General features: G+C 29.8%; 8 protein-coding genes across 12 annotated transcripts in view; 5 read left to right on the forward strand and 3 right to left on the reverse strand.

The window, feature by feature from the left end:
- The window catches only part of LOC132911039 (diacylglycerol kinase 1), a 151,045-nt gene extending 145,757 nt beyond the window's left edge, over positions 1 to 5,288 (forward strand). Inside the window, exons 16-18 of the mRNA XM_060967368.1 lie at positions 21 to 222; positions 328 to 509; positions 586 to 5,288. Coding sequence (XP_060823351.1) covers positions 21 to 222; positions 328 to 509; positions 586 to 675 — 474 coding nt within the window. The 3' untranslated portion in view covers positions 676 to 5,288. The remainder of the gene's footprint in view (positions 1 to 20; positions 223 to 327; positions 510 to 585) is intronic.
- A 400-nt stretch (positions 5,289 to 5,688) lies between these two features.
- Positions 5,689 to 10,033, forward strand: LOC132911013 (enhancer of mRNA-decapping protein 4). Its single transcript, XM_060967300.1, has 9 exons — positions 5,689 to 5,869; positions 5,978 to 6,050; positions 6,345 to 6,550; positions 6,624 to 7,003; positions 7,082 to 7,350; positions 7,436 to 9,075; positions 9,162 to 9,369; positions 9,436 to 9,726; positions 9,804 to 10,033. Exons 2-9 carry the CDS (start codon positions 5,995 to 5,997, stop codon positions 9,991 to 9,993), a joined length of 3,240 nt encoding a protein of 1,079 aa, XP_060823283.1. The 5' UTR covers positions 5,689 to 5,869; positions 5,978 to 5,994; the 3' UTR covers positions 9,994 to 10,033.
- Positions 10,034 to 11,442: 1,409 nt separating this feature from the next.
- LOC132911034 (rRNA-processing protein UTP23 homolog) lies at positions 11,443 to 13,040 on the reverse strand. The gene is made up of 3 exons (XM_060967364.1): positions 12,744 to 13,040; positions 12,361 to 12,593; positions 11,443 to 12,277 (listed from the first exon to the last, which is right to left on the reverse strand). The coding sequence occupies exons 1-3, from the start codon at positions 12,861 to 12,863 to the stop codon at positions 11,848 to 11,850; spliced, it is 783 nt and encodes a 260-aa protein (XP_060823347.1). The 5' UTR covers positions 12,864 to 13,040; the 3' UTR covers positions 11,443 to 11,847.
- A 65-nt stretch (positions 13,041 to 13,105) lies between these two features.
- LOC132911037 (probable small nuclear ribonucleoprotein Sm D2) lies at positions 13,106 to 13,956 on the forward strand. Its single transcript, XM_060967367.1, has 3 exons — positions 13,106 to 13,261; positions 13,439 to 13,694; positions 13,771 to 13,956. Coding segments are annotated over exons 1-3 (363 nt in total). The 5' UTR covers positions 13,106 to 13,259; the 3' UTR covers positions 13,876 to 13,956.
- Positions 13,925 to 15,444, reverse strand: LOC132911035 (proteasome subunit alpha type-6-like). Its single transcript, XM_060967365.1, has 5 exons — positions 15,285 to 15,444; positions 15,024 to 15,118; positions 14,780 to 14,861; positions 14,225 to 14,654; positions 13,925 to 14,152 (listed from the first exon to the last, which is right to left on the reverse strand). Exons 1-5 carry the CDS (start codon positions 15,358 to 15,360, stop codon positions 14,095 to 14,097), a joined length of 741 nt encoding a protein of 246 aa, XP_060823348.1. The 5' UTR covers positions 15,361 to 15,444; the 3' UTR covers positions 13,925 to 14,094.
- A 551-nt stretch (positions 15,445 to 15,995) lies between these two features.
- On the forward strand, positions 15,996 to 18,488 carry LOC132911025 (probable galactose-1-phosphate uridylyltransferase). Of its 4 annotated transcripts, XM_060967349.1 has the most exons (8): positions 15,997 to 16,240; positions 16,484 to 16,618; positions 16,836 to 16,895; positions 16,974 to 17,143; positions 17,225 to 17,430; positions 17,499 to 17,727; positions 17,799 to 18,015; positions 18,096 to 18,488. In XM_060967349.1, the coding sequence occupies exons 4-8, from the start codon at positions 17,036 to 17,038 to the stop codon at positions 18,341 to 18,343; spliced, it is 1,008 nt and encodes a 335-aa protein (XP_060823332.1). In that variant the 5' UTR covers positions 15,997 to 16,240; positions 16,484 to 16,618; positions 16,836 to 16,895; positions 16,974 to 17,035; the 3' UTR covers positions 18,344 to 18,488. The 4 variants fall into 4 exon arrangements, with proteins under 4 accessions (XP_060823328.1, XP_060823332.1, XP_060823329.1 ...); XM_060967345.1 differs by lacking the exon at positions 16,484 to 16,618 and having other exon boundaries at positions 15,996 to 16,240; XM_060967346.1 differs by having other exon boundaries at positions 16,836 to 17,143.
- Positions 18,480 to 21,471, reverse strand: LOC132911023 (adenylyltransferase and sulfurtransferase MOCS3). 2 transcript variants are annotated; one of them, XM_060967341.1, is made up of 6 exons: positions 21,341 to 21,471; positions 20,109 to 20,290; positions 19,706 to 19,919; positions 19,278 to 19,576; positions 18,731 to 19,198; positions 18,480 to 18,658 (listed from the first exon to the last, which is right to left on the reverse strand). In XM_060967341.1, the coding sequence occupies exons 2-6, from the start codon at positions 20,284 to 20,286 to the stop codon at positions 18,507 to 18,509; spliced, it is 1,311 nt and encodes a 436-aa protein (XP_060823324.1). In that variant the 5' UTR covers positions 20,287 to 20,290; positions 21,341 to 21,471; the 3' UTR covers positions 18,480 to 18,506. The 2 variants fall into 2 exon arrangements, with proteins under 2 accessions (XP_060823324.1, XP_060823325.1); XM_060967342.1 differs by lacking the exon at positions 21,341 to 21,471 and adding an exon at positions 20,399 to 20,540.
- LOC132911036 (ras-related protein Rab-39B) lies at positions 21,319 to 23,320 on the forward strand. The gene is made up of 3 exons (XM_060967366.1): positions 21,319 to 21,454; positions 21,986 to 22,095; positions 22,204 to 23,320. The coding sequence occupies exons 1-3, from the start codon at positions 21,347 to 21,349 to the stop codon at positions 22,640 to 22,642; spliced, it is 657 nt and encodes a 218-aa protein (XP_060823349.1). The 5' UTR covers positions 21,319 to 21,346; the 3' UTR covers positions 22,643 to 23,320.
- The last annotated feature ends 343 nt before the right edge of the window (positions 23,321 to 23,663 follow it).

Genomic DNA, 23,663 nt, shown 5'->3' on the forward strand with positions numbered 1-23,663 from the left:
TCGATATTTCTCATTCACAGTGTGACGGAACACCATTAGATTTAGCGCACGGACCTTCTCTCCAAGGTGTCGCATTATTAAACATTCCTTTTACTCATGGAGGTTCCAATCTCTGGGGTGAACACCATACGAAACATCGACTTGGTAAACGGAAGAAACGACCAGACAAAGAACTGAGCACCAGCAGTTTTAATTCCGTAGATCTTACAGCCGCGATACAAGGCAAGTGCATAGACAATGCATATCAATAAAGCATAGACAATAATTCATTTAACAAGTTGGATAGACGTAGTTAGAGCAAATGAAAAATAAGTGTAATGTTTATAGATATTGGAGACAATCTCATAGAGGTGATCGGTTTAGAGAACTGTTTGCATATGGGTCAAGTGAAAACTGGACTTCGTCATTCCGGTAGAAGGTTGGCACAATGCAGTAGTGTCACCATCACCACTAGCAAACGTTTTCCGATGCAAATCGATGGTGAACCATGGATGCAGGGTCCATGCACTGTAAGTTGATCCTTTAAACACTTGGTAATTATTTAATTATATCTACCGATCACTTATAGATATTTTATTGTTCCAGATTCACATAACGCATAAAAACCAAGTACCGATGTTAATGGCACCGCCACCGGAGAAGGGTCGAGGCCTCTTCCGTTTCTTAAAGAGGTGAACTTCAATATTATCAAATAACGAAACTGGAAAATCGAAATAATCGACTCAGTTCTCGATCAGAACGTAGTCTCAACGTCGTCCCGCCTGTTTTATCTTATCTTAATTAAAAGAAAAGGAGAATGAAGCGTATCAATTCGGTCGTAATTAACACAGCTTCGGTGCTCGCCCGAGCGCGTGGAACGAGCTTCGACGTAACTTAGGTATTCTTGTGTACAGTATTTTTGAGAATAATAATAAAGCATCGCTCGTCTTAGTGATAGGATTAGCGGTAGACTCGTCGGTCATCGGTGCTTTGAGAAGCTTCGATACCGGTGTATGATCGTTTTGTATACTATGCGGAGATACGCCGAATATGTTTCATTTTTCTTCCGTTTCTCAAATCCGTGGCTTGAGTCTACCGTTTCAAACGTGCAAGTAAATACGAGGTTGTACTATCGCAATCGAGCGTATAATTTATATACCGACATAACGGATTGTACGGTATCATGCAAAAGAGAAAATAATCTCGTACGTAACGTTATCTAGATAATATTAACGACAACTTCTTTAATCATTCTTTTTCTTTGTACAACACTTAGATATATCGTAAGCCTTTGATTTCTCCATAAAATATCATAGTTGATGATATGCAGATCATATTCTTTAGATGAATAATATTTGTTGTACGTAAAGATTATAAAATCTAATTTTATATCGATTAAACGTTGAGTATGTATCTGTTGTATGTTATTTTATATTCTACTTGCTGTTTCTTGATCTGCATATCCTCGACCAGTCTTCTATCCGTTTACTTTTATAAAGAAAAAAAAAAAAAAACAAAGGAAGAAGTTTAGCGCATGAAACTATTCGAATGGCTCCTCTTTTTTGCACGACTCCGTCCAATAATCAAAGATCTTCTACTTTCCTCTCTTAACGTTAAGATTTTTGTACGGAAGCTTAGTCGTAACTGCTTAGACATAAATCACGATAGATTGGTTTTATTTATTTATTTATTTATTTATTTATTTATTCGTCCGAATTTATTTATTTATTCGATGGCTCTCAAGACGGAGCAGTATATCGTAAGCATATCAGCATCAGCAAACCGAGCGCGGCTATAAATTAGCGCCGTGAGGTTCAGTTGTTCCGCGTTTGTCTTTTGTATGAATCGCACAATCAAAAGTTACGAAAATTATGCGTATATTTTCGATTTGATGCGATGCAGCTTGTTAATCGGTGCAATAGTTGCGCGCTGTTATAAATTAGTCCCTTAAGTTTCTTTTCAACGTATTATTGTCTTTCTACACGTTGGCCATCTCTCGATCGATACGCAAATAGAGTTAACACTTTTTTAATTAATACGCGTATTAAACGCGTATCGAACTATTAAAACATAGAAGTGGATTACAGTGGACATATTAAATATCATATTGCTAACTAAGTAGGAGACAAACATAGATATTATAATCTACTACGAAGTTTAATCAAAAGTCGATTCAGCCAACGTGTTACATACAATGATCAGTATTGTGGTATGGAATTTATAGGATTTTTCATAGAATTCTTCTACGACTGCATCAGCACGCACTTCCTCATTGTCTGTACGAATGCTTCTATAAGTACATTTGTAATTTTCATAGTCTCATTTCCATGAGTATTCCAAGCTATTTACCATTAAATTATTTACTTGCCATAAATTTTTGTATCATTTCTCCAAAGTATTTTTCAGATCTTCCGTCCGACGATAGAAGTAATTAAAAATATAGGTTGCATTTCTTATTTCCGAACACTCGTAACTCACATTTGTTTCACGTTATTCCAAAATGTCAATTTTAATAGAGATCGAAACGAATCTAATGATATTTTGAGAAAAAATCAACACGGCAGTACCGAGTAGTATACTTCAACTTCATAGCCGACAACATGTCAATGTTCACTAGCATTATTCTGATTTTTATCCGCATATTTCGCTTTCGTATCGCGTTTCGAGATATTTATGCTTTTGTATGGAAAGTGTAACGAAAAAGTACGACACCAAGTATATAAAATCCCGCAGGGACCATCACAACGTCGAAAAATCCATGTAATGATTATAGAATGATCTTAAATTTTATCTTGTAACAGTGATGACCATTAAGCCCGATGTAACGTTTCAATTCAAGCAACGTCAGCGATGTCTATTGTATCCTCGGATTCTTCTAATCTTTCAATTTTATTATTTATTTTCAAAAGAGCATAGATCCTTCTGTTCTCTTCCATTTTTCTTTCATATTTAACAAATTTATCATTTGTTATTCCTTTGATCGCGTACAAACGCAGAATATACATTGCTCGAAATGAATTCCCACGAAAAGACGTTCTAGAGGCAAGCGTTTACGAGTCAATATTTTCAAGCATGTATTTCTCGATCGTTTTACGTAGAGGAATTGATATACAATTTATTCGTCGCGCAAATAATGATCGTTTCCCTTATAATCGTTATATAGACATACTTCCCTTAGCGATTATATGATCGACTATAATATAATATAGTTGCTCTCGTTAGACGAATCGAAATATTACGCTTACGTATAATGATACAACCATTAAGGTCTTAATCGTTAAGTTGTTATTCATTAGCGAAGAAAAATCGGATGAAAGAAGTACGACAGACAGAATTATCTGAATAAACTGACAAAAGAAAATCGTGAGAGAGTTAAAGATAAATACATATATCGTCGTGCTTCTTCGTCGCGTAACTGTGAATACTATTGGCACAATAATTACAAATATTGTTTTTCTATTGGATTGGCGCAGTGTCTCAGTGTGCTTGTCATTGTAATAATGTTATGGTATAAGGAAAGACCCAAAAATCAAAAAAAGAAAAAAGAAGAAAGAAAAAATGACAAAAAAATATGAGAAAAGAAAACAAGTATATTCCCGTGCACAGCAGCGTGAGAAACCCACATTACCATTGCCCCAAAATCGAAACGAACTTTTTAACCCTTGATGCGAAATATCGATTTCCTCAAGATAGAAATACTTGTATTCTGATTCATGGATTAGTATATATAATACAGGGTGATCCATTTTTTAAACATAATTCATACGTTTTCAAAGAGTATGGAAACTGAAGATCTGACTAAATTTTAATTAATAAATACGTTGTGAACATGTCCCTTGACTCTTCTGCGTCAATTCTTCTTACTCGACACTTTTAAACTTGAATTCATTTTTTTTAAATTTAACATATTCCTATAGTATAATTATTATAACAGATATAAATGTTGACGTGTTTAAATGAAACGCCCTGTATATATAAAAGTAACACATGGTAACATTGACAATAGCGCACGTCAATTATTCCTTTCTTTTTATTACTAAGCGTGCTCCATGATTCATAGTGGAACCAGTAAGTTAAAGGAACAACGTTGTTATTTTCAGCGATGAAATAAAAATATCTTACTAACCAAAACGAGAAAAGGGAAAGAGAAACGTGTATTTCTCGTTGATGATTAAGAACGCAGAAAAGAAGATTTGAATCGTACGATTCGAGTTGAAATTGTTGCAAAGAAAACGTTGCCTCGGTGCCTCGAATATTTTAGTCTAAATCGTTGCGCAAAGTATGACTGGAGACATGACAGAATAAAAATTACGCAGAAACATTGATTTCTTTGTCGATTTTCAAAAATTCTCTTACGTGATATCAATCGAATTTCCATTACCTTCGATCCTGTGGAAAAACTTTTTCTTTCATTTTTAAGTTAATTTTATTAATTAAAATTCTTATATAAAATAAATACACAGAAATGATTTCAAGGAAATTTTCTATTTCTTATAATTTCATGAATGCAGGTTCAATGCATTGGGCTAATGAAATACGCAGTTTTAAATAAATAAGTAAATAAGTATTACATTATACGATCTTACAACTCTCATTCAACAATATTGTTACAACTTTTTAATAATTCTTCTACAATAACTCTCTTACAACCCTTCTCTATATAATAGAACATATTCGATTTCCCATACGCAACAAACAATTTTACGACGTGCATTTAAATGTCCATGTGTCACCATACATCAGTCTCCACGTGTATACGTATATCGCTTTTCAGGCTTATCATTCAATTCTCTAACATAAACATTTGATCTCTATTGCTCATTGTCAATCCTTAATCCAATCCCCAAATTGTCACCTGTATCCGCATGTGATTCATTCCTTTATACATATATACATAGTAATTCGACCTATATTTATCGTATACTATATAAGTGATGCAAATTTGAAATTCAGGAAAAGTTTTTTTATCATTACGTATTTTATTATTTAGCCAGTTTTTACTTAAGATTCTTTAATTTTCTATCGCAAAAATCAAAATCGAAGAAGGATTTATATATTTTGAGATTTAGTTGTCGGAGTAACTCGAAATAAGCAGAGAGGGTTAAAAAATGGAAGTACGCTTCATTGGGATTTGTAACAGTTAAGCGCGATTGAAAGATATTCAAATTAGAGAAATTTACTGCCACTTTTACTGGGTCTATGTACGTTTGAGCACTACTGCCATTTTCCAAAAGATAGTCATATATGAAGAGAAAAGCCTGTCTATTATAGTGTATTATACGAAATAAAGTGTAAATTACGATACAAGATTCTCTGCGAGTATCTATTTCAATAAAAAATATTCTATGTAGAACATTGATTATTAAATCTTATAATGAATGTAAAGTATCAAAAAGATATATTACATGCTTCGTATCATATACATTACATCTATACATATACATACATAGCTATAAAAAATAAATTATAAATTGAGATTGCTACATATTACTGAAAGTATAATTCTTTAACATAACCGATATAATTATTTTTTAATGTATTTGGTTGTATAATGTATTTTGGTATTAAAAAATCATCTTCTAGTCTATACAATCTAAAAAATTTACTAATTATATACATACTTAGTGATTGAAACGCTTAAAATTAAGATAGCATAAAGCGCCACATAGCGCGAAATACATAAAATACCGTCAGTGCACTTCCGGTCCGTTTTTCTGACAAGTATCTGATAGCTGTCTGACATTTCGTTTTTGATAATTTCATTGAACTATGTACATGAAACACGTTATTTATTCGTATCGATGAAATAATAATTCGCGCATGTTTCATTAAAATAAAAAACGCATCATCAAAAGACACTTTTACAATCCGGCAAATATATGCACGAAAGGTAAGACTGACAAAATATCGTTATCAGGCGTGCCACCGGCTGGGGTTAGAATTGTCCGAATTCCGGCTCGGTAATCGTCAAAATTTTATTAATTTTATCATTTTTTAGAATACGCTTTCACGTTTATGAAAATGATCAAAACGGGAGAGGATAACCTAAATCTTCAATATCAGCAAACAGTGTAAGTATTTATCGAAATTTAGCTTCATTTCATTTATAAACGGTAGAATTTCCATTGATAATTTTTATATATTTTTATACGTCTTTCATTCATAACATTTGATGCTTTTGATTTTTATCTATCTTGGTATTGCGCTATATAAACATAATAAATATCAAAAGTGTAAACTTAAAATTTTTTTTATATTAATTTTCTGATCTTTATTATTAAATTTATCAACTTAATTTAATTTCTTTTTTATTACTCAATTTTCTTTTTTCATATACATATAAAGATCTTTTCCTCTATGTTTAGAGAATTCACTGGACAAGAAAATCAACATTCTGTTGAATTATATAGTAGCAATGTTATTGTTATTCCTTCACCAGGAGGTCATAATCACGGTAGTTCAAAGGTGAAGTTAAAAAATATTGTTGATTTTACATGGGAGCATAACTTTTACCCAGGTCAATTATTAGCTGTTCATATGTCTGGGAAATACTTAGCTTATGGCATAAAAGGTAAAGGTAAATTTAAACTTAAATTATAATTATTTTATTGATCTTCTAAATTAAAAAAAATAACATTATTTAGTTGGTAATGGAGGAGGTGTGGTTAGAGTTGTATACAAAGAATTGGAACAAAGAGCTCTGTTAAGAGGAATGCGTGCAGCAATACAAGATCTGGCTTTTGCACATGTTTCTAATGCAATTTTGGCATGTGTTGATTATTTGGGAAATCTTTTTATACATACCATTGAATCAACACCATCAGAATTGTTATGTAGTTTATTGCTACAAGTAGATGCAGACGATATATCTCCTACTAGTCATCGTGTGATATGGTGTCCATATATTCCTGAAGATGTACCATCAGATGGAGATAAAGTTTCAAAGCTTTTAGTTCTAACTCGTGGTTCCAAAGTAGAGTTGTGGTCAGTTAATACTGTTTCGGCAAGATTCAGATCAATAGAGGTGAATGTGTACCTTACTTACAGATTATAAAATCCATACAAAATGAACAAAGTATCCAACTGTTTGACTAAATGATAGGCAATTGATCCAGCTGTGAAGGAAAATGGAGGCATGTTGGAAATTGATCAACATTCTGACACAATCATAGAAGCAACATTCAGTCCAGATGGCACAGCCTTAGCTACAGCCAGTTTTGACGGAGAAGTCAAATTCTTTCAAGTTTACTTACATAGTAATTCTCATGGTAATCAAGTACAACCTCGTTGTTTACATCAATGGAGACCACATGGTGGACGACCAATTTCCTGCTTGTTCTTTCTAGATGACCATAAAACATACCATCCAGAGTAAGCAATATGTAACAGAATATTTTATTGAATTTATTTTATTATTAAATTGAAATAATCACTGTAACTGTATTTTGTTCCACAGAGTTCAGTTCTGGAGGTTTGCCATAACTGGATGTGACAATAACACAGAATTAAAAGTTTGGTCTTGTGAGGTATGGTCCTGTTTACAAACTATTAAATTTGCACCTACACCTTCTACTGGTAAATTACCAGTGTTAAAAGCTGGCTTAGATCTTAGTGCAGGATACCTTTTATTATCAGATATATACAATAAAGTTCTGTATATATTAAATCTTTCAAAAGATAATGATGAAATAACATCAGTAAATACAATATCAGAGTTCCTCCTCCCATATCCAATATTGAGTTTTGGAATTGTTGATGCTGGCTTACGTAAACTGCGTCCTACTGGAGAATCGCTAGAAGATTTATGTCCTTGTGAAGAAGATACTGAAGAGCAACTTGTTATAAAGATGTATCTAGTTCAACCAAAGTCATTACAAGAATGTCATATTGCTTTTAAACCTGCCTCACAAGTGAGTGGTAACTGCCTTATGGACACACTAACTCATAAATCACTGGGCTACTCTGAAGACTCACGAGATATGGGAAATGTTAATCATAATGGAATTTCAGTGGAAAATTGCGAAGAAAATCGTTCCTTATCTGCTACACTTGAGGCAACAACAAATCATAATGCTGGCTTAAATTTAATGACACCAGATGCATTCAGCTCGCCTGCCAAAAAAGAAAATAATGAATTAGATTCTCGCCCTAGTAGCCCAGAATTAGGTAAAGTGTTATCTGCTAGTCCCTCGCTTGCACAAGCAGTTCAGGCTCTAAATGCAACAGATCCACCATTAGCCACAAATGAGTTAGAAGAACAAGCACCTGCTAGTTGTGGTAGTAGTCCATCGAGAGAAGTAAGAGAAATTTTATCTCTTACAAAAGCAGATGAAGAACCAGAACCCGAAAATAAGCCACAAGATACCAATACTGCTGATGAAGATTGGCCTAATATCCCGATGGTATTATTAAAAGATGTAAGCAGACATGCCATGCAGGAAGCCGATGGATTCACAAATGACGAAGAAAAAAGAAAAAGATTAAAAGACGAATCGAAACCAACAACGCATACTACAGGAAATACTGAAAATACATGGCAAACAACAAATGAATTGAATACTCTCGAACTAATAAATAAAATAGAGTCAATTTTGGAAATAATTCAAGATCAACGACAGGAATTAAGAGAGTTAAGTACTGAAGTGACTAGATTAAGGCAAGAGACACCAATTTCGACGCGAGTAGAATCTGCTTTAGCACGAGCTTCACAGCAACTAAATGCAACCTTGGAACAAACATTATATAGCCAAATGGCTCGGCAACACGATTTTCTTAAAACACTTGAAACAACAATGAAAGACAAAATTGAAACTACCTTACCACGTATTATTGAAGATACAGTAGAGCCATTAAAGCATCAACTTAGATTAGATTCTGCTCGAATGGATGAACTCTTAAAAAAGAATTTGACAGAGCTCATTAATAGTAATCATATAAAAGATACACTTGCTATGGCAGCAGTGAATGCAGCAAAACCAGCATTAGACTCAGCATTTAAAGAAACCTTTACAAATGTTCTTTTACCTGGCATAGAAAAAGCATGTCAAACAATGTTTAAACAAGTACAAGATGCTTTTGTTAGGGGTACTCGTGAATGTAAGATATCTACGATTGATGATACGATTTAAGGAAAATACCAATTATATTTGAAGGCTAATTTTATATAAAACTTTTTTTTTTAGATCTTCAAAATGTGGATGCAATTGCAGATAAACAATATCAGCAAAGAAATGAACAACAAAGTGAAGCGCTATCCGCATTAGTTCGCGAAGAGTTACAAACAGAATTAAATAGAGGTTTAATTATTCTCCAAGAAGGAACAATACGTACAATTCGTGATTCCATTAGAGATAATTTAAACCAACAACTTACTGAGATCACAAATGCACGGTAAGTGTATTAAAAACACTATATCAGTTTCCATTAAATGGTGAAATTAATCGAATATGCTTATAGTTCTCGAGCTACTACACCTGCTATACCAGTATCAGCAGTTGCTGATGCTCAAGCGCGAGTTATATCTCTCCTCCAACGAGGACAGTTAAATGCTGCCTTCCAACAAGCTCTAAGTGCTAGTGATTTAGGCTTGGTAGTACTAGTTTGTGAAAAAACAGAACCTTCTAGAGTATTTTCTTCTGTAGGACCTCAAGGTCAAACCTCAAGATGTATTTTACAACAACCTGTAATTCTTTCACTTGTACAGCAGTTATCCGCAGATTTAGGACACCGTACAGAACTGAAGCATAGGTAATAGAGAAACCTTTTATTATTAGCACTTAATAATGTTAGATAAAAATTTCTCATTCTTTATGATTATTTATTAGGTGGCTTGAAGAGGCGATATTAAATTTAGATCCTAATGATCCAGTAACACGAGAACATATGGGTACTGTGTTAATGACTTTGCAATCTCAGTTAGCTGCTTTTGTAGCAGCTAATCCAAGTCATAATTCTATACGGCGTATGAAAATGTTAGCTATGGCTGCCCGTGCACTTTTTAATCAACAACCTTGATGTTATATATGTATGGAATAGAAAAAACCCATTGACATCAGGTTTTACATGTTTTGTTTAAAAAATACTTTAATCTGAAAGTAATATTCACATTATCCCTTCATGTCAAGACTGGCAGTAATTTACATAGAATATAAAAGAATATTGTACGAAGTTATCGTTAGCAGTTTACACAATTTGTCGAAACTCGTGCCCATAATATGATTTTTTATAAAGTATACACGTTTACGAAATATTCGAGAGTTTACCAAAAAATTATTTTCTTGATCTTACATATAAACAAATATATAAATGTATTATACAATATAATTAAAAAGCGTGATATAAATGAGATTGTCATTAAAATAATGGCACAATAAACAATAAAAACACTATATGAATTTAAATTATTATTTTATGAATTATCAATAAAGTTTTATTAATCACCAATATTATTCTATCAATTGGTATTGAAAAAGTTCTCTATTAAATTTTATAGTACATAAAAAAGATTTATTTTTAATTATTATAACTCCATTTTTTGATAGCATTTTTCTGCGAAATTATGCTATGTACTGTCTCTATATTTAAAGTGAATTTTAAAATAGGATCTTTACATATAATTAATGTACATTCTCTTAATTCTCTTAAATGTTAACTTTGTATTAACCTATAGATAATACATTTCATGACATATTGTATAATACACATTAAACTTTTCATACGCATGAAGATAGAGTAGCAATTAAATTTTAATTAGAATTTAACTTGTAATCTTAAATGACTCTTTTTAATGAAACAATGTTTCAGGAATCTTGTGTTTAAAACTATATGTATTTTGAAGTATTTCTATTCCATATTATTTTATTTTATCTCTGTCTCATTCATATTTTCTTTTACCTAATATGCTGCTAACTGTAATGTAACAAACCAAGATATTCTATATTTCTTACTATGAAAAAATAAACACTTTGAAATTAATAAATTGTATCTCAAATTTTATAATATATTATACTAGTATGTAGGAGAATTTTAATGCACCTTATTAATTAGTAATTTCTCTAATATATAAGAGCATATAATCAAGACTTATTTTTTATTTATGCATTACTCTATATCGTAAAATGTATATTTTCAGTATTCCAGTTTATATAATTGTTAAATGAATGTAAATAATGTGCAATTTATATGCATTTATATTTCCTTCATGTTTTCTACACATAAAAGTTCCTAATTCAAAATTTACGTCGTGTTCCTTATATGATTAAATATATTGAACGAGAATGTAATATATGTATAGAGTGAGTATTATTAATTTAGAGTATTCATAGAGTATTATATTTTCTTTATCATAATCATATCTTACTTTGAAGTGATATGATTCAATTTACTCATTTTTCTTACTTTAAGTGTAATTATTAGTACTACTCAAATAGTATAAAGGAATATGAAGAATAGGACGTTTCAAAATACAATGAATAATTATATATTTTAATCAATAAAGTCGAATGCTTAGACATCTTTTACTATATAATATTGTAAAAAAAATTGTTGAAATAATTTTGTAATGTACATGAATATGAGATTTTTCAGTTCTATCTTCCAATGTATTCGTACTTTGTTATACGAACTTAAATAACATAGTTGTATGATACTTCATGTATTTACAAATAACAATTTCACTAGTAAAATAAATATACTTATATTTATAAATGGACTCATATAAATACGTTACAATACAGCTCTAATTATTGCAATTTTGTAAGCTGAAAGAAATAACTGTATCATAAATAAAAGGGAATTCGCATAAATTTTAATAATTTATACAAGTTTTATGTATACGTGTCCTTTTTTAATTATGCATCTATTTTCAAATTATTTTGTGCTCCCTAACTGCGTATTCTTTACTTCTGCAATCAATGCTTCCTTGATATGTGCTGCTATTTTCATTTTCTTTCTCTTCTTAACTCTACCAGATATTTTTTCTTTAACATTTTTTGAAATTTCTGTTCGTGATTTACTCTTCTTCTTCAGACAACTGAGAGGATTTGGTCCCCCTTTTTTCTTCTTTTTTAGTCTTACTTCTGTTCTATCAGTTACTCCGGCTACTTCTTTTAGTACTTTAATATTTTCTTTCTCCCATTCAGTCATCCCTAATTCTTTACGAATATTTTCAGCATATTCACGACTAGCTTGTGAAGGTGCTTCCAAAGTTGGTGCTTTACCATGCAAATACATTATTGGTACACCTGGAATTTTTCTCAAGTAATCTTGAAGTTCTCTGTCTTGCGTAGCTATAATATATCTGGAAAAAACATAACAGATATATATACATATATGTATATTATCACTAATTTTAATTTCCAGCCATTGAAACTTTTATTATACCTAAATGAATTATTTTTTCCAACCATAGATAGTAAACATTTTGTGCCACTAATTGAATGTTTTTCATGTCCACATTTATGTATAGGATATTGTTTAACAATTTGCATAGCACCACTAACTGCTTTCGAAAATGAACTTAATTTTTCAGTTTCCAAAATGATACATGGTGTAGTTAATAATTTTACTTCAGATTGAAAATATTTTGATAATTGATCTTGTATATTAAATTTATTCTAAAAGGAATTAAAAATTATTACAAATTCAAGTCACTTGTTTTCATTAATTTATAAGTAATTACATATATTATTTTCTACTCTTTATATAATGAAAGCAAGCGTCGACTTTAATTACAGTAACATAAAATAATATATTTAAATGCAAACCTCTAACGCAGCCAAAGCAAATGTGCCATCAATAAGAACTTGAAACGGAGATCTAAATTTGAAGTTGTTAATAAAAAAGCCTAAATTTTTTCTCGCTTTTTTCTGTCGGTTTGTTTTCATCTTATTATTTTCCCAGCTATGCTTTAAAATGTGCCACGTTTATTTTATACACATACAGATTTAATCTTCGAAATCATATGATAAAATATTATTGAACATTGTAAACTTTTATTTTAAATCGACAAAAATATTAAAAATTCTAACCACTAAATAAAAAGCTATGCTTTTTCAATGTATTTCATAAACACAAATACATTTATACATATAGTAAGATTACTCAATATGCAATATAACATAACCTATTTTCAGAGGTGATCGAAATCGGAAGTGAACAGAAGTAAACTGAACGTTGTGTTGCTTGTTGATTTGAAAACATAGTTATTACTTATATTTTGTGTACTATTCCTGAGAAAAGTTTTGCATTATCTATTTCATTCGTAACAGAAATTCATCAAAATGTAAATGTTTACACAAAATTTTTTATCGTTTTAACAGTAATTTTTGTATTTATACAAAACTTAACCTTATTTTTCTATTTATATACTATCTTTTTGTGTAAATTTTACCTGAAGGTTATAACTTTTCTCTTTGAATTCTTATTAACATTTTTCTAACAGAACAACTTTTATTTTTAGGTCTTCTTTAACTAAGCCAAAATCTGAAATGACTCCTGAGGAATTAGCAAAAAGAGAGGAAGAAGAATTTAACACTGGACCACTTTCAGTATTAACTCAATCTGTGAAAAATAATACGCAAGTTTTAATTAATTGTAGAAATAACAAAAAATTATTAGGAAGAGTAAAAGCATTTGATAGACATTGTAACATGGTTTTAGAAAATGTAAAAGAAATGTGGACTGAACTTCCACGTACTGGTAAAGGGAAAAAAAAGGTAATATAACATAATTATGTGGTATTGAAGCAAAACTTATGATTGACAGTATACAGAAAGCTTTGTTTTTGTCTAGGCAAAACCAGTAAATAAGGATAGATTTATTTCAAAAATGTTTTTGAGAGGTGATTCTGTAATTTTAGTTCTACGAAACCCTTTAGCAACAGCATCAGGAAAATAATTTTACCAATATCTTCACTATTTTATAACTTATAAATAAGAAATATGAATTTGAAATAAATTTTTTAATTTAAACTATAAATGTGTATAATTTATTCGTGTTAACAATTATATCTTGAATTTAATATAATATACTTTCTCTTATATTTTAAGTATAAAAATGAAACAATGTTAAGTGTTAAACATGACATTTATTTGTAATGAATTATACATAAAATCATTAATCTTTTTCAGCAATTGCAGTAAGATGCTTATCAATTTCTTGTTCTGTTAAAGTTCTGAAACATAAAAACATTTCATATGTTATTTATTTATAACAATTTTATACATGAAGTAAAAATAATATTTACCGAAATTTGGGATTGTCCTTTGATACTACCCCAACTTCTATCTCCGTTGGCTTAAAATCTACTGATAAAACAGTAGATAAACAAGTAATTGCTAACTGTATTGTTTCATCATGATCATAGTTTTGTTTCTTCTTTAACTTTTTTTCCAGATAAGAATTAGCTTCAGTTTGTTTAGCACCAACAGAGATTGCTCTGTAACCACAATAATATCCTGCAGGATCAGCCTTATAAACACAAGGTCCTTTTTCTTTATCGTATGAAATAAGCATCATAGAACATCCAAGAGGTCGCATTTCTGCATTTTGTGTATATACTTGACTGATATCTGCAATACGTCTGCATAATGCATCCACAGGAATTTCATATTCATACTTGTATTTAAAATGAGCTGCTTCATATCTTGCACGTTGAACTTGAGATCTGCTATCAGCTAAAATGCACAATAAAAACAATATATCTTTAATACAAAAAAGATCTAGATATTTCAAATAATAATGATTGAAAAATTATATAACAAATCTTTAGGATAATCATTTTCTTTAAAACTTTACTCACCTATCATGCCTGTCACAAGGCAACCAATATGCTCAGTGAGTTGAAAAATATGAGTAACACTGGAAGCATCAAGTAGCTTATCCTATAAACAAATATCTTTAAATTTAATAAGTTTCATTTGTATTATTTGCAAAAAAATCTTCAAATGTTACTTTAAAATACTATACTATATACTTTAGAAAAAAAGGAATAATATTATAAAGAACTACTAGTAATAACAGTATAGTGATAGAGGTTATCTTACAGGCACTTTCTTTTGTGTAGCAAAAACAGCTGTGTCCACTCCTTTTACAGCGACAGATGTCAAACCGCCTTGATTTATCGCTTTAAACGCATATTCTGCAAAATATTCGATACTTTTACTTAGAAAGGTTGAAAATTGCTAATCACGCCATGTCATGGTTCCCGCTTAGAAAATTAGTATAAGAGTTACTACTTCGAAAGATAGCAACAAAAATTAGAAAACTGTTTATGTCTTAATGTAAAATATTTTCACAAATCTTACCTACTTGGTAAAGCCGCCCTTCCGGTGAAAATATTGTAATATGTCTATCAAAACCAGCGCTACTACCGCGCGCCATATTTGCAAATAATGTTAATGGTCGCGTTTAAAAGTTGCAGGCAACTATTCGAAACGTCAAATCATGCAGGGCGAGTATTAAGGTAATTTACATTGAACGATAGAAATTTTTATTGGAACAATTTTTACATATTCTTATATTCATTTAGAAAAGTAGATCTAAAATCAAATATAAAGATCTGACCTTCTAGGAAATTTGTAAAATTGTTTATTACTTATGCTTACAATTTTAATATATTTTTTTATATAAAATTATGCTCTTTATTATCCTGTATAAAAATTTAAATTTTATTTAAAGATTAAATTACAATTAAAAAAGATAATTGTTTAGTATTAGCAGTTAGAATTTAGAAAGGTATAAATTTTAAAATTTGATTTCAAAAGTAATATATTTTATCATGAATATTTCTTTTTTGAGAAATATACGTAGCAGCAGATTTTTTAGTGTAATAAACTACGAAACATATTAGCATTCCTATGTCAAAAAATAAAGCAATTTAAACCGTATTTTCTTTACTGACAATGCACATACATATATTTGTTTATTCGTTTCCCTATAAATAACGCTTGCGATATCTTTTAACATCTTAAGCTCGTTCTGATCGAGATCGAATCTGATTTTACACCAACCATCTAATACGTAGTAATACGTGTACACATCGATATGTGTACACATTGAACGTTAGATTTCGTGAGCAATGTAATTGTTATCATAAATTATTGTACTTGGTATAGTTACACAAGATCTTGTCTATGAAAAAAATGACACGTACATCTTAAATTACTGCTGTCATTAAAAATTTTCCAGTCCGCTAGTAGCACTCAAACGACACTTGCGATACCAAAAGTAGATACCAAAGTACAAATGTCTGCATCAACAGGTAAAAATATTTTATATTAATTGAAAAATTAATAACTTAGTACAACAAATATCTGTAAAAGATAAAGGTAGTCGGTGTATTATTTATAAAAGGTACACATTATTAATCACATAAGGTTTTTTTCGAGTAAATAAATTTTATAAGAACATAAGCGTCAGTCATATGACCTTCTACAAATTTTGTTTTATTTTTTTTATATTATAAATGTGTAGTGGCATGTGAAACTAATAATAATTTTTACAGTTTATTGTACATTCTGTATGATCGAAATCAAAACAAAACCCGCGTGAGTCTATTGTGCATTATTTATAATTTTGATTAAAACGAAATCCACATGACGATTAAAATTTGTATTACTATTCGTAGCATTCCAAAAGTGTAAGTAATTCGTGTATATGTATACAATAATGAAGCAAAATACTTTTATATGATATTTTTAAATGTTTATATTGAATAATGTACTTTAATGCAGTAAACTAATTGTAATTTTGTCAAACAAATTAATTTGCTGTAAAAATTAATTTAACACATTAATGTAATATATACATAATCTTATCTCTGTGTATATGTATGAAGACTTAATACTAATTTTCAGGTGATAAGAACAGCCTGAAAAATGGCACAGAAGCTTTAAAAAAACAATTTGATCCTACTGGTTAGAATTTTTGTTCTTATGAAGAAATTATATCAAATTCAAGTTCTATGTATCATCTATTAGATCAATATTTTATAGAACATCAACATATTCGATATAATCCCTTAAAGGGAGAATGGGTACTAGTGTCACCACATCGAATGAAACGACCCTGGGGGGGACAAATTGAAACAAATATAGAAGAAGATCTTCCAGATTATGACCCTCATAATCCACTTTGTCCAGGCAATGTCAGAGCTAGTGGACAGGTAATGTATTTAAATACTATCCTTTAACTTTAAAACCAGAATTGCACAACTTTTCTGATACTAAATGTTCTTGTTTTCCAGATAACTCCAATATATGAAAATACATATTCATTTGTCAATGACTTTCCTGCATTATTGGAATCAGTTCCTAATCCATCAAAATCTGAAGATGAATTATTCCAAATGGATGCTGCTAGAGGTACTTGTAAAGTGATGTGTTTCCATCCCAAATCAAATGTAACAATAGCACTTATGAAAATTTCGGAAATTAAAGAAGTGGTTAAACGGTATGTTGGTAATACATTTAGTTTGTAGTATTGTAATATTTTATGTAATAAATGTCGTTATGATTTAGCTGGATTTTTGAAATGCTTGAGTTGGGAGAAAAATGGACTTGGGTACAAATTTTTGAAAATCGTGGTGCTGTAATGGGCTGTAGCAATTCTCATCCTCACTGTCAAATTTGGGCTAGCTCTTTCTTACCAAATGAAGCTAAAATAAAGGATAGATACCTCAACGATTATTATAATCGTAATAAAAAACCACTTCTTATAGATTATGTACAAAAAGAACTTTTCAAAAAAGTAAAGTACCATATTAAGAGAATTTAGATTTAAATCTTCAGATTTTTTAATTTGTATATTTTATGTTGTAGGAGCGCATTGTATCAGAAAACCGAGATTGGGTAGTTTTAGTACCATTTTGGGCAGTATGGCCATATGAAACTATGGTATTGCCTAAGAAACAAGTATCTAGAATGCAAGATTTATCAGAAAGCCAACAAGAATCATTAGCAGCTACTATGAAAATACTGTGTACAAAATATGATAATTTATTCCATTGCTCTTTTCCTTATTCTATGGGTTGGCATGGTATGGTTAAATATTATTGGATATGTTCATTAAAAAAGGTCATGTAACTAATCACAATATTTAATTGATTCTATTTGAAGGAGCACCAACTGGACCATATGTAAAACAAGATTATCCTTATTGGACTTTCCATGGAATTTATTTACCTCCACTATTGCGTTCAGCAACTGTAAAGAAACATATGGTTGGCTATGAACTTCTTGCACAAGCACAAAGAGACTTAACGCCAGAACAAGCAGCAGAAAAATTACGAAATTTATCAGATTCCCATTACAAGTATCCAGAAACCAGTTTAACTACTTCTGAGATAGAAGACTATTCTAAATGAATTAATTCACTTTATATAACTATATATTTTTATAAATGTACGTGTTATTCACGTATATATATTTATAAAGATGTAATGTCAAATATGTAATTATATACATGTTAATTTTAATAGTAAAAATCAATAAACATGAAAGTAATCAATTGCATACAATTTTATACAATTAATATACAGGAAATGTACAATCGATTTTCTTGCTCCAAGCATGAATGCCACCAATTACATCTTTTATTTCTAGATTACTTCCCTGAAATATTTCCTGAAGACTTTTTACTGCCTTTTGTGAATCATTCCCTCTTCTGCACATAACATATACTAAAACAAATACATACACATTTATTATATATTTACAACTTCAACATAACATATTAAGCAAAATATACTTACAACTAGCATTATCATGTTGTTTTTGTATTTCCTGTATTCTACTTCTTATTAATGTTACTGTTTCGTTGTTATTAATATCACATAATGGTATATTTATAGAGTTCTTTAAATGACAGATGTTAAATTCTTCGGCTGAACGTACGTCGATTAAAATATGAGCTTTCATGTCTAATTTCAATGTTGTGTTATATTCTTCCACGCTTATTCTTTCTTCCGTTCTTAATAGATTTAATTTCGGATCTTTATCATTTGCTTTTGCACCACAAAATTGTTCGTAATCAATTAATTTGTGCAGAGTTGGATGTTCGCCGCAAACGGTACAGTTTATATTTTTAGCACGCAGGTTGATCTTACGAAACTTCGTTTCTAGTCCATCAAATAATAGAAGTTGACCGGATAATACATGCGGAAGATCGAGTAGTATCTTCAGTGCTTCTAATGCTTGTAAGACACCAATAGTTCCAACGACTGCAGTTAAATTAAGTAATAAATACTTTCTGAATTAAAAATATTGAATAAATTAATTAAATTAATTAAAAAATAATACCTGGGCCAAAAACACCACCATCTCCACAATTTGTTACTGTTTCTGGAGGAGGAGGTTTAGGAAATATACATCTGTAGCAAGGTCCATTGTAATTAAATACAGATAAATGACCTTCAAATTTTAATGCTGATCCAGATACTAAAGGTTTATTACTTAGAACACACGCATCATTCAATAAATAACGTGTAGCTACATTATCAGTAGCATCTACCACTACATCGTAAGGCTTTATTATGTCTAGAGCATTACTGCTATCTAGTTGAATTTTATATGGAATAACTTTAATGTCACTGTTTAAGCTAAAATTAGGAATATTTAGCTTAGATTATAAAAGTAGTGATATTTTATATCATGAATTTTACCATCAAATAAACATTTAATACATATACTTGTAAAAATCTATGCATATTATATTGATATACAAATACCGATTAAGACTTTCTGCAGCAGTATTTACTTTTGGTGTCCCAATACTTGCTTCTGCATATAATAATTGTCTATGAAGATTGTTAATCTCTACATCATCATAATCAATTATACCAATTTGTCCAACACCAGCAGATGCTAAATATAATGCTGCTGGGCATCCAAGTCCACCTGCTCCTACGATCAATATTGCGCTATTCTTTAATTTAACTTGACCTGTAATTATATAATGAAAAATGTTACAATTGAAAATAAGAACTTTATTATTATTTATATATCAAATTAAGAATACATAGAACAGAAAATATTAAATACTAAAGAATAACAGATTTTTGTTACATGAAATTCATATGATTTTAATTTGATATATATAATACATTTTAAAATTTTATAAATAGAATGCACCTTTAATAGCAATTTCTGGTAAAAATATTTGCCTACTATATCGTAATATTTCTTTGTTATTCAAACCGTAATCTTGTAAGATTTGTTTTTCGCGCCTTAAGGCAGCTAATTGAGTTTCCTTCGTGCGTAACAACTCACGCAATTCAATAATTTCATTAATTAATTTCTTCTCGCTCATTTTTCTAGAAAAAAATTAAAAAATGAGTTACTATCCTACTATAAAAGGTTAAGAGTAAAATTAAATTCAAAATTTTTTATTACAAAAAATCACGTAGTTAGGTTATACGTACTAAAACTTATTTACAAAATTAGTGGTTAGGTTGTTATTACATAAGTAGCAAATCCTACATAAGAAATAACTCGTTATAGATAGAATTTAAACAAAGACGAGTGAAGATCATTATTCTAACCTTTATTATTTTATTATTAATTTCGAATACTGTCGCTTTTTTTATTACTTTATAGTCAGTGTACACGTATCTATTTGAATAGATATATACTACACATTCTGTGTCTTGTTCTACATTTAAGATGCAAATGGCACTATGTTTTACATAATTAGTATACGTGAAAATGCTCAATTAATCTCTTAATTAACCTTTAATCCTTTCAACGTAATAGATAAAATGAAGAATTTATCGTTTCAAGTAGTATAACAAAAATAGAGAATGTTTCCGAAACATTTTCGAATACTTATTTTTAGAGTTTAAGATAATATTCTTTTGTCCACTTTATTTAACTAGTAAAGAAAAGAAGTCAATATTTTCCTTTAATATTTTTGGTGTTCATTGATTGTATACAGATTTGTAATAAGTAAACTAAAAACATGTGTAAGCAATATTTATAAATTAAATTATGATGTCTTTCAAGCGTTCTAGTTAAACCCGTGAAATGTATATTTTAGGTGACTACTATGACCGCGTGGTTCTGTGAGCGTCTCAAAGAATTAAAGAAGAAAGAAGCAGTGAAATCTGGAACGGCTAAAAACAGCTAGTTCGTTAAAAATTATGATGTGTTTGGTTTCAAAGATCCTTACGAAATCTACATGTTTATTTGCACAGTGTCGTGCGCAATAAGTGCAGTACAGTCTTGGGCAAAGGTAGGAAGTTGATGATTAATGTCACGGTCAGCGAGGTTCTTACTCTTGACAAGCGCATACAAGAAAATCATGACTTTATAAGTGACAACTGGAGTATTGCTTGTGAAGAACTTTAATCGTAATATATACATACGTCAAGATGGTGGAACCAATTTTTGACTATCAATTTCGCCTGATACTTATTGGTGACAGTACAGTCGGAAAAAGTTCGTTGCTGAAATATTTTACTGATGGGAAGTTCGCAGAGGTACGTAGCGACTCTAACCGTTTTTATCAACAATGTTGATAAAAATGTTGATTTTAATCAAATCTGTTATGTTTTGTTCTTTTATCATTTTTCATAATATCAAATAAGTTGTACTGTAATTGATGTTGAAATCGAAGTTGAAATAGATTTTATGTCGTTGGAGTATTTCCAATTTTGCTGATCTAATAATATTTATTTAGTTGATTGCTATTTTTTAAATAAAGAATTCAGGACAACATAAAAATGCTATGATATTAAATATGTTTGAAGAATTTTTGTCATGCAAATGAATTAGTTCTAATATCCAAATATAATTATTATATACATTGTACAATTAATAGCTTACTGAACAATAATAAACAAAACGGTATCTTTGATTGAGATACATTTTTATCTTTTATCTTGAATCTGTCATTGACTTTTATATAGAGTATATTTTTTAGTAAATTAAAAATTATAATTCTTTTACAATTCAACGAGTTTATACCTGATATTATTATAGGAAGTATATAACATATTTTATTTGATTAGCTTTCAGATCCAACAGTAGGAGTAGATTTTTTTGCTAGATTAATTGAAGTAAAGGATGGAACAAGAATAAAATTACAGTTATGGGATACAGCTGGCCAAGAAAGATTTAGGTGTGTTATATTTGTATTATATGTTTTTGGTAATTACGAATATATTAAAAACAAGATATAATATGTCATTGATACAAGTAAAATAATGAAATGTGTTGTTTATCTTAGGTCAATTACAAAATCATACTATAGAAACTCTGTTGGTGCCCTGCTTGTGTATGATGTATGTAACAGAGCAAGTTTTGAACATATTCCTCAGTGGATGATGGAAGCTCGTAGACATATTGAGCCACATCGCCCTGTATTTGCATTGGTAGGTTGTAAATTAGATTTAGTTACCAATGGAAGTAGGCGAGAAGTTTCAAAGGAAGAAGCAAGAGCTTTTGCTGATCAACATGGTGTACATCACATTGAAACCAGCGCAAAGACTGGAGTTAATGTTGAAGAAGCATTTCGAACAGTTACACAGGAAGTTTATAATAGAATACAGACTGGTGAATATAAGGTAGAAGATGGTTGGGATGGAATAAAAACTGGATTTGCTAGGCCTGGTGGTTTAGATTTTAATCTAGTCGAAGCAGAACCTGCAAAATCCTCTTGTTGTTAAGTTAAAATTTAATTTGTTATAAAAGCAAACAATGTTCAGAATGCAGTGGCACTATTCATGTTCCGTAAGTTTTTCTAAATCTTGAGACATGTATATTAAGAGAGAAAAAGACCGAGAGAATACATTCAAATTTCCATATCAATTTTATTTTACAAACATAAAAGAAAATTCTATTCTTTAATAATTACATTCCACTGCATTCTCGTTTTAGAAGAAAGATTTACAACAAATTTAAAATGTGTATAAATCTTGATTAGACATTTTTGTACATAGCTTGTATAAACGAATGATTATATGTCATTGAAGTACATAGGCATTGAACTATGACTGTTTATTATCTTATTTAAGGAATAAAATATCTCAATGTAAAGAAAGTTCATGTTCATAGTATAAATGTAGCTATAGCATTTTTATGAATTTTGTCATAAATTAATGATTTTGTTAATGATGAAAGAAAATAACGAATGTACTTCTTTGTCAAAATCATCTTTTAAATATTGTAATGATAGAGTATTACAGTGAATATTATATAAATTAAAGAAAAGTTTTCAAAATAAAAGCGCAAATGTTTGTAGATCATGCGTTATACATACAGAAGTTATTTTTTGTTTTTAATGACACAGTTTGTGATAATGTCACATATACATGAAGAGCCAAAATATATATATATACATATATTCGTACTGTTCATATTTAATTAAAGCCAAACAAGTTAATATATCAGTACTTATATCTTAATTTATGAAACAATATATAAGAAGCGATCTGTATGTGCTCTAATTTTAAAACATCATAAATTTATTCTGTAAATATTATATTATATAATTATGTCAAAATATTACAAGATCTTGTTATAGAATAATAGATAGTGTACCACAATTTGTATAAGTTGCTATGAATTAATAAATATCTGCTTTATCATATTTTTATCATAAGATATAAACATGTCAGTTTAAATATGATATGAAAAATTTATATAATCTAATATAATATTTTTAATACAACTATTTTTCATTGGATG

Source organism: Bombus pascuorum, chromosome 9 (genome assembly GCF_905332965.1).
Source record: "Bombus pascuorum chromosome 9, iyBomPasc1.1, whole genome shotgun sequence".
NCBI classification, from domain to species: domain Eukaryota; kingdom Metazoa; phylum Arthropoda; class Insecta; order Hymenoptera; family Apidae; genus Bombus; species Bombus pascuorum.